General features: G+C 40.0%; 1 protein-coding gene across 1 annotated transcript in view; it reads right to left on the bottom strand.

The window, feature by feature from the left end:
* csmd2 (CUB and Sushi multiple domains 2) overlaps positions 1 to 10,470 on the bottom strand; it is a 256,709-nt gene that overhangs the window by 43,293 nt on the left and 202,946 nt on the right. The window contains exons 42-46 of the mRNA XM_079589756.1: positions 9,363 to 9,551; positions 6,475 to 6,652; positions 5,397 to 5,542; positions 4,591 to 4,671; positions 2,810 to 2,923 (exon numbers count right to left, since the gene is read on the bottom strand). Coding sequence (XP_079445882.1) covers positions 2,810 to 2,923; positions 4,591 to 4,671; positions 5,397 to 5,542; positions 6,475 to 6,652; positions 9,363 to 9,551 — 708 coding nt within the window. The remainder of the gene's footprint in view (positions 1 to 2,809; positions 2,924 to 4,590; positions 4,672 to 5,396; positions 5,543 to 6,474; positions 6,653 to 9,362; positions 9,552 to 10,470) is intronic.

Below are 10,470 nucleotides of genomic sequence, written 5' to 3'. Positions count from 1 at the left end.
TTTTTTAAATGCAAACCATTTTCAATATATAAGGAAAGGAAAAAAAAGTTTACACTGAAGAATTTACGATACTTTTCCGATACTTTTCAGTTGTGTTCAGATTTGATGTATTTCCCAAGGTGTTTCTCAAATTTGTATATGTACAACAAATAAAACACAAATTCTCATTGTAAATATAATGCAATTAACAATGTTCAACAACAAGTAATGGATAATTGTTTTGTTAACCTAACTATGCACATTTAAATAGTTGATCCCTTTCTTTTATTTTTTGATTGACCCTCAAAACAGACCTGTCTCTCTCCACAAATGATCTGAGTACAACGTATAAGATCACCTTCCCTCTTCTCCTCCTCCTTTATCCTTCTGTCTGTCTCTCATCCCTCTCTTGAGTTTGACGAGGCAGGCATATTTAATGTGATTGACCGTCTGAGGCAGTACCCTGACCAAATGGAGCGGGTGTCAGCTGGCTATGTTGGCGCTCGGTATAAGGGGCTTTTCATATAGCCGAAGCAATTAACTGCCGACACCTAAATTAATGTTAGGATGAATTGCACAGGTTCACTGGAAGCACTCCACCATGAAGGTTGAGGAGGAACATGCTTGGGCCTGCTATACTTACATTTATTTTTATAAAATGTGTCCTCCTCCTTCACACTGTCCCAAACCCCAGTCTATGTCTGTTCTCTCTGATATATGCTTATGCTGAAAATGATAACGCCTCATGCCTATACATTTTGTTTAATTTTTTTAACAGGCCTTAATCACTTTCTGCCAAAAAGCTGCAATGCAGTCCACAAATTACTTCCAGTAAACAAACAGCCCAATTGCTTCTTACTTACATCGCAGACAAGGCCAAACTCAGGAAGGGATAAGTCTGTTTGATATTTAATGAGGTGCAAAATCTGAGACCACATTGAAAATCTGGGATTCAAAATACTATTAAAACTGGAATTAAACAGTTGAAAGCAAAACAATTTATTTTTAAATATATAAATATTGTGTTGATTATATCATTTATAATGACAAAAGCGGTATTTTCACTAGTGGTCCTAGACTTTAGGACCTCACTGTATTCATATTGGGGCATCCAACAGAGGCGTTTTAGTCCTGTACACAATGAAGACTATACAGAGAGCTCAGAGAGATAATTCTCCTAGCTGAGCATAAAGAGACAAACATAATGAGGAGGAACTGAAGAGTTTATGGGAAATGCCATATCAAATCACATAAAAGCAGCTGGAGGAAAGGTAGATGAGCGTTAAGCATTCTCATGGGGTTTGCTTGACAGGCTCTGAGGTATTTCATCCCACCTCTAAGCCAATAGCAATAATGAAGCTTCATATAGCACAGATTCAGCCATCATGATCAATAGACCCATCATGCATTGCAACACAGAGGGGGTTGATTTTATAGTAAATAAACCAAAGGACTGGTCTTTTGTAAAACACAGAGGGAGGAAGTTACTAAGAATGAATTGTCTTTTAAAATGCTTATGGTTACTGAATAAGACAGGCATTTACATCAATGTACCATTGTGTAACTGTTTAGTATAGTCTGTTTAAAGAGATAGTTAATTCAAAAATGAAAGTTCTGTAAGCGTTTACTTTAGGGCCAATCCCAATTCTACCCCTTACCCCTTCACTTTCCCCTTCCCCTCTGTTTTGCGCGTGCACGTGAAGGGGTAGGGCTGTCTCGATTCTCTTTTGGTTGGAGGGGAAGGGCTAGGGGGAAGGGCCAGATAGCCCTTCAAACGAAGATTTTTCGGGACCACACTTCAAACGAAGGGGTATGAGAAGTGTCACTGCATACACCGGCTACAGATGCAAAATGGCTGCCCAAGCAAAAAATTAGACCATAAATGTAAGAATTGTTGGCTTTAATAAGTATTTTAATGACAAATAATGATTTGCTTTATGTTACATTCAATCTTGTGTTCATATTTACGGTCAATTCCTTCAAAGAAACGTTTGTAAAAAAATCTCCTCTCCCCCAAACAAAGCACACAAGCTATTGGTGCGTTCAAGTCATCTCGTAAAGATCGTATTTATGAGTTGAACGCACATGAACGCCACACAATGTCGTATTTCGCACAGTTTCACACAGTAAATAAATAAATAGGTCAAAATAGGACAAACATAGGTCTGTACCTCCAACATGTTAATATAACACCACAGAAAACAAGTCCTGTGTACAAGTCCTGTGCATCTTGGAAGTTTGTGATAAACATCGGCGCATCTCCTGTGACGTAGGCAACGACGTATAATGACCTGTAACGGCGTAGTAGTGGTGTCCCATTTCTTAGGGGAATATTTTCACCCCTACGCCTTGCCACTCTGTTTCAAGGGTCAAGGGGAAGGGGAAGGCGAAGGGTTAGGGGTACACGAAGGGGAAAGGGGTAGAATTGGGATTGGGCCTTACTTGCATTAATTTATCATTGACTTTCTTTCTTCTTTTGGAAAAGCTCACAAAGCTCTTTTTTTATCCTTACAATGAAAATCAATGGGGTTCAATGATGTCCAATTGAAAAAAATAATAATAATAATTTGAAGCAGAGAGTGCTCTAAAATAGCTTCTTTTGTGTTCCACAGAAGAAAGAAAGGATGACGCTTCATGCTGGCCAAGTCTGGTTTGGATTAGGCTTGTTGGGTGGAGATTTAGCTTGTGGACCAGCATAGTCATGACAAAACTCAAACAGATTGGTCTTTATCGTCAATATCGCTGACTAAGGGGCATAGTGGTTAGGCTAGAGAAAAGGACCACACTGGGGACCAAAACACTGCACATGCTGGTGTCTGAAATAGCTTACTATCACATGAAGGTGGAGGTCCTTCAAACTCGAGATGAGTCCCCAGGCGACATGTTTGAATGCTGTTCCCATTTAGGTGATATCCTGGCAAACATCTGTAACGCACTATATCACCTGTGGAACGAGAGGGAGTGAACAGATGTAAGCATATTCATCATCGCTTTATCAATTGTCTTTCAGATGCACTTTCTGTAATAGTATGGAGAACATGGGATTTCTGAGATGCTTGGAACAATAGGAGCAGCAGCATCTGGCTGTTCCTGCCGTTGCCTCGCTCACAACTTGATGAAGGCCACGTCCCCTCCCTGTCTTGCTTAATGGCTGACAGTGACAATAAAAGAATAAAGGGAGAAGGAGAGAGTGAGTCAAAGGGAGACTCAACGTGCCGGCGCTGCATTGCAGTGTAATTAAGGAAGCGCCACACCGCATGGTTTACATTCATAACACCCATAGGCTGCTACCTGAGGGCCGCTCAGATCTCTGAAGCAAATCTCCCTGTTGCCTCACAAACATTCAGACACTCTGTGACTCAGCTAAGAGGAACAAAAACACCTAGTGTTTTTATAGTGTAGCATTTAACTTGAAGAATTGGAGCAAAAGCTTGCAAAGAAAAAAAAGAGAGGCTTTGCATGCTGTGAAATACATATTTAGAAATGTGTTTGTGGCTGAGAACGTGCCAAACACAACGACCTTAGTTAAATCACTGAATTAAGTGAATATATTGGATGTGGAGGATAATCAGTGATCAAAACAGTGATTCAGTGTAGGTTTGTGCCAAAGACCATGACTGTTTTAACCCCGACAGAGGCTCTACAAACACGCTTCATTCCAGAGAGATCAAACAACCCTGCACCAACCCATTTAGAACAATTAATATAAATGAATGCATTTTTTTCTCCATGCCAGAAAAGCAGTGCATTGATTTACCAATGGATTTCAGAGACACCAGAGGCTGGTGACTCATCATTAGAGAACCAATGAAGTCATGATTGTTTTATTATTTTGAAGTGTTTTCTGTGGGCACTCGGAGGTGAAACCAACAGCTTTAATAAAAGATTCAAAATATTTTCGTGAAAAAAAAGAAGTTAAAATAGCTTGAATACAATCTAGAGAAGAAAAAAAAAAAGAACCTATTAGAGATGGACAGCCAAAATTGTTCAATTACAGTTTGTTCAATTATAATTCGTAATACTGGCTAGTTTATAATCTGCTAGGACTATGCCAGGGAAAAAGCAAAAAAAGCTCATAGTTAGTAAGGCTAGTAAGTTCCTCAATTCACCTGCTATAGGAAAGTATCACAAACATATTATATAGAACATACAAGTGTATACTTATAAATGATAAAATAGTATAATTTATAAAATAGCTCTGGGCTCCCCATTACTTTGTGTTTGCACAAAATGTAGACTCAACCTATGTTCTAGCACCAAGCACAATACACCATCAGCCTCTGCTTTGAATTCTGGCAATGAGTCAGCATATCAGCAAGGCCCTATGGGACTGGTAGCCCTGGCATCTGAGCGGTTTTCTCTCCTCAAAGCGAGTTCTCGAGGGGTGTTAGCGGTGGGGGTGGGGGGTGCGGGAGGTGTGTGTGTGGCTGGCTCTGCTATTCTGGGAACATTATTAATGAGAGGCGCTCAAGCCTGAAAATGAACTGGCAGCCTGCGTCTCTGCTCAAAATGTTCCACTTATACTGGGCCAGGCCGAGTCCACCAACACGAACACACACAAGCAGGCATACAAATCAGATTGTAAATGATGTAAAATCAATTCGAACTCACCTATCTTAAATTCTTTACTGGCCATCAGTATTTCTGCATTAGGAATGATGGGAGGTGGCAAACAAAACTGAAGTCTATAGGCTAGAAGAAAGAAAGACAGAGAGGTAAAGAGAACAGGTTCAGACATGTCATATTGCATTGGGGTTATTCATTGTGAACGTAAAGAACAGTTCTACATGACATACATATAATTTAATTTAGGGTTTAGCTAAATAGCTAATGGATAGCTCCTGTTAGATTCAAATATAATGTTCTACATTGAAAGCCATGCATTATATTGTAGTAGATGTTTGAGCAGTTATTTTACATTTTTTTCGGAGGGCTTTTTAAGTTCGACATGGCTGTTGTGATGCTGACAGCTTTCAGTGTTGTCATGTCGTCCTGCAGGTCCATTGGATTGAAAAAACTGTATTCAGTCCTAATCACCCATGCAGAGTTGTACTATTCGAGTCTGACCACGTTCTCAAATCGCGAATCCAAGACCATATTTTCATGGTCTTGTCATGAACTCAGGAACATTTGATTGGCACCGGGACTCGAGACCAGACCACAGCACTTCAGATACATTTTGTGGTCTGTGCCGAAATGTGCCTTCTGAATCATTCAGACCCTCTTTAGATCTTAGTCTTGACTCCAACTAAACCTACTCTGATCTCAGCATAGACTGGGACTTGAATAAGCTGGTTTCGACTACAACTCTGCAATAATATATTTAATCACATCTTTCCACGGGGTCCTGCGGCAATCGGCAACTGCTATTGAGATGTATGGGAATGCTAATGGTAACTTTCTCTTGAACCAATTACCTTGGTAGTTGATCTTGAACAGTCCACCTTTCTCAGGATTGCTTCGGAAACGTATCAGAACTTGATTAGAAGTGCTGCTTGGTGGGTTGTTGGCCTCTCCCTCTGTAAACACTCCGAGTTTGCGAGCTGTTTCCTGAGGTCCGTCCCTGTTGAAGACACATCATTAAAATTCAATGTATAAAACCCGCTAACCTTGCATACTCAATAGGACAGGAGAACACCACATTCCTTGTTGCCTGACAATGCACAGTCAGTCAGATCCCACCCATATAACCAGGCTGATTTGAGAAACGTTTCGCTGAATATTGAATACTTTACTGATTTGAGGGACGATTCTAGCCATACTGATTACCTCTCTGATTTCAGAGACTCCTCTCACACTCTTACGGTTCTTTCACGCTCAGTTCAGACTCAGCCTCTGTGTCAAGGCATTGTGAAACTGAAGCCACCATCTACAAGGACATCACCTAGGGGGGTTAACTTAACAATCCTCTTGCGGGAAGGGAACAACTTGGCACCAAGCTAATCCCAGGTTTAATCATGACAATTCAGCTTCAAAACCATCTGTTTGTGGCCATCTGAGCTTGCGCTACAGATTATGTCCTATCCTGTGCATTCAGAAAAGCATCTGGTTGGCTAAAGGGAGTGCTGGCTCACTGAACTGAGACCAAGCTGTCTTGACGGAGCTTCTTTACTCTTCTGGTTATACTGTACCTTTAGTTTGAGTTGAAGTGGATGAATCCTGCATCTAAGAGAGTAGATACTGCCTCAAGAAAGAGTAGGGAACCATAGATAAACAAAATTATTGCTTCAGTTAATCCAAACAGAATATTGCAGATTCATTGAAGATTCAATGAATTTAGAGAAGGTGTGCAATTAGACTGCATCATAATCTGTTTTAAGGAGAACCTGTACATAAAGGCCTCAAGTGACTCAATTTAGAGGCCAATTAATTAGCCATGTCTAATAGTCTGCATGTTCTATAAATACGCTCCCTCCCAAAAAAGAAAGTGACAAACAGAAAGAGAAGGTGACAAGTTGTAGAAGGACAATCGTTACAGGAAGTTGAACAACTCACCAGACTGTGATGAAATCGTGGGGGCCATGGACTTGCAAGAGGGTGAAATTAAGACGAATTCCCCAGCCTGATGCCACTGTAATCAGCCAGCTGCAGTCCGCAGAAGCAGGGTAGTCCTCTGGGTAACCGGGGGAGAAGATAGTGCCATTTTCTGATGTAATGTTACCTCCACATGGCACTAAAAGGGACAAATTAAAATGAAAACAATTGGAAAAGTTTATGTAGAAGCCAAAGATTAAAGAAACACCATCACAGAAAGCACCCTTGGCAGACAGAGGAGAAAGCAGAAACCAGGATAGGGGAAGGGCGACATGGGTGAAAATCCCCGCTGGGTTCTAAAACGCCACACAGTCTTTCTCAGTAGTTCACTTTCCATGTCCGACTTCATCTTAGAAATCCCTCTTGCAGGCAATGCTTTGCATTTATATAGACGTGTCCATGTTTCCGATGATTCAAATGAGCCCCAGACATATGAAATCAAATCCCCTTCCTGCTCTTGCTGATCCCTGATCCCATGCTGCTGCTGCTGCCCCCGAGTCGGAGGGGAAATAATCAATGCGATTTGGCTGCCGAAATAAAGATAGGCCCACGACTTGAACGCACACATAACGACAGTCATAATACACTCTCACTCTGACTGTACTCTCAGCGGTTTCTTGCACCGTCAAGGTCTCTCCGTCCCCACATCCCCACTCATTCCCGCCCCCTCTATCCTTCTACAATTCTTTATACACTCTTTCCTCCTCCTCAATTTCCTCTCGTCTCTGATGGAATGCTGAGAGGGGTGCCTATGTTAATCCCTGGTGCCGTGTGTTCTCTCTCGCCACCTTACTAGCTAAATGAAGTATCGATCACAACATTGATTAAAAAAAAAACATGCCACGCTATCAAGCAGAAATGCATGGTGACGTTATCGATTTGGCAAAAAAGTTGAGTGGTGAGTGGGGATGGGAGGAATGTGGTGAACTGAAAAAGAGGAGGGAACCATCGATGGAGGACAGGCCAAGTTGGTTGATATGGACAGGTGCGACAGTGGAAGAGAAAATCGATCATCTTTTTAATGCCTGGAAGAGGAAATCTATGTACATGACACCCTGGGCATGAACAACTGATGGCAGCATGTGTAGGTGATAGCTAGGGCAGTAGGGTTGTAAAGTACTTATAATTTTAATTAAGTAAATAATTTATATATATATATATATATATATATATATATATATATATAATAGGGGTGTAACGATACACGTATTTGTATTGAACCGTTCGGTACGAGGCTTTCGGTTCGGTACGCATTACAAACCGAACGGTTCGTTGGACCATTTTTCTGCTGACCAAATTTCGTTATTTCAAATGTATGCGTGTGGCAAGCGCGGTCATTATGTAAGAGAACGCTGGCGCGACCACAACATTGCCCAACATCAAATGGCAAACATAATGAAAGCGGAACGAAACTGCTCTACTCGTTCTTTTGTGCGTTCTTTGTGCCCTCAAATGTTAATCTGAAATAAACTTAACTTGTTAACTGGAGTACTTGATTTTACGTAAATTTGACCTAAGTGAATTTCATTGTAAAATGTTAGCCACAGCTCTAATCATCCGTGCCTCTAAAACATCTCATCGGTCACCACAACAAAGACTTTGACCTAAAGCAGCGCACTATGAAAACAACATGTTTCATGTTTTTTGGGGGGACTCTTATTCTTACTTACTGTGACTTTACAGCCCCTTCACAAATGCAATTCATATATATATATATGATTTGCATATATAATTGCATATATATATAAAAACGCATTATGTGAACAATAGTCTTTCATCTTGACAGTGTTACACAGAACGGGAGTATGGTGTGTCACATAATTTTTTTTTTCCTTTTCACTCTGTGTAACACCAGAGCTCTCAATTCCTACAAATTCAATTACGCACAGTGCAAGAGTGTTTTAACAAGGCCCAGGTTGATGCTAAGTTTTTCATTGTGTGGAGTATTGTAACAGAGTGGATGAGTAATGTGTGTTTCTATTTGCGGGTTCACCTGTGCAGCGATGCTGGGCAAAGCACCGGTGCCTGAACAAGGCGACGAGGCTGCAAATGCTATGTCAGCCCCTTGAGTACCTCCCTGGAGCATCTTTATTCCCACACGAGCATTCAGCATCCCCAGTGCATATGCTACCACGTGACCCACTGCATAATTAACTCATTGAATCAACAGAAAAAAAAAAATGAGCATGAGAATGTGGGTCAAGGATAAACTCGATTCCTTTCCCATCATCCCCTTGGATGAGATATTAGAAAGGAGCCATTAAGTCTGTAGGGATGGTTTATAGTAAAGAATTTGCATTTATGTGCAGTTGCCCTCTTTGACCCACAATCAAAGCTGCCCATCTGATGATGGACAAAGCTAGTAATTAAGCATACATAATACATTATTTGCCAGTAGTTAAGTTTAAATATTTTATAAAAACTTGTTGTTATCTTGCATTTTATGAAACAGAGCAATGCAAACATGCTGTGAAACCTCTCCATTTGTGTTCTATGGAAAAAAAAAAATAAAGTCATAGGTTTGGAATAATGTGAGGGTAAATAAATCATTTTAATTTCATTAAATCATTTAAAACTTATTTTTGGGAACACTTTAAAGCCTTTATATATATTATAATTATAATTATATTATATATATTTGTAATGCATTAATTATGCTGTGTAATGCATGGCATGAATAATTGTAACCACAGTTAAACTACATTTTAATACTTAGCTATTCATTGCTACACATTTAGGAAGAATAATGCATTAAAACAAAAAGGCTTTAAGTAAAGGGTTAAGTTTTTTTTGCAATGTTACATTCCAGATGTTTACTAAACTGGGAGAGGAAATGGAGGGGGATGTACCTTCACAGCGAGGAAACGGATGATCCCAGTTGCGTGTAGTACCATGTTGACAGGTAAGAATGGAGTGTCCCATCAGCTGATACCCAGGATAGCACTCAAAAGAGATAGACTGACCCACATTGTAACCAGCCCCAACCACCACACCATTGTGAAAAGGTTCAGGATCAAGACACTCCTGGAGTTCATAGGCTGGAAAAGACAGGCATATTGATGCATGATTCATTTTTGAACCTGCAAGAAGAAAGCAGAGCCCACGACAAGTGTATCTGTTGTGACACCTCAAAGAAATGAATTTGCATCTATAAAATGATTGCTCTGAGCTCCAAGCACCAATTTAAACCAAGTTTTACATGTAAACCATATGCATGGAATCAACTGATTGCTGTACACCAACAAAGCATTGGGATTTGATTCAAAGCAAATGCAATCAAAGCTCTGGCAATGACAGATGCTGTCATTTCTTTCTTCTCAAATTTCAATTATGGAGGTCTGAACTTCAAGGGAAAGTGATCAATGTTCATTGCAAGCAGTGAAAGCACCAAAACACACTTACTTCACAACATCTCGTCCCTGAGTTAAGATGATTTCCTTGTGTTTCTCCATTTTTCTGTCTATTTACCTCAATTATGTCTTAAAGTCATTCTGAAGAAAAGTTTTGAAATAAAAATTCATACGCATATCTTTTCATTAGTTCTGTCTGAGTCTGGCGCCATTATGAGAAGTTTTGCCAAATTATTTTTCAAATCTCATAGACACAAAAGGAAATATGCTGAAGCTTTCAGACAGAATGACCATAACTAAAGAAATTGAATTATGTGGATCAGAGCATCTTCTGTAACAAAGCTCTGCAAAAGGCTATACTGCCGGATATAATGCTTGATTTATATGCTAATGTACACATAATTATGTAAATACTGATTTCACAAGTCATTTCAATACGGCAAACTGTCATTGCATTACAGTGTACATTCTGATAGCTTTCATGGGTCCTTCTTAGAACAGGCCCTTTCTATCACACCATTTTTAAATTCACTCATTGAACTCATATTCTACTTTGGATTCTGGCATCAGCAGCATTTTATACCTGATGGATTTTATGCACAGCTTC

Source organism: Phoxinus phoxinus (genome assembly GCF_949152265.1).
Source record: "Phoxinus phoxinus genome assembly, chromosome: 19".
Lineage (NCBI taxonomy): Eukaryota > Metazoa > Chordata > Actinopteri > Cypriniformes > Leuciscidae > Phoxinus > Phoxinus phoxinus.
The sequence above is the reverse complement of the archived record's forward strand: the minus strand, read 5'-3'. Positions and strand labels throughout refer to the sequence as shown.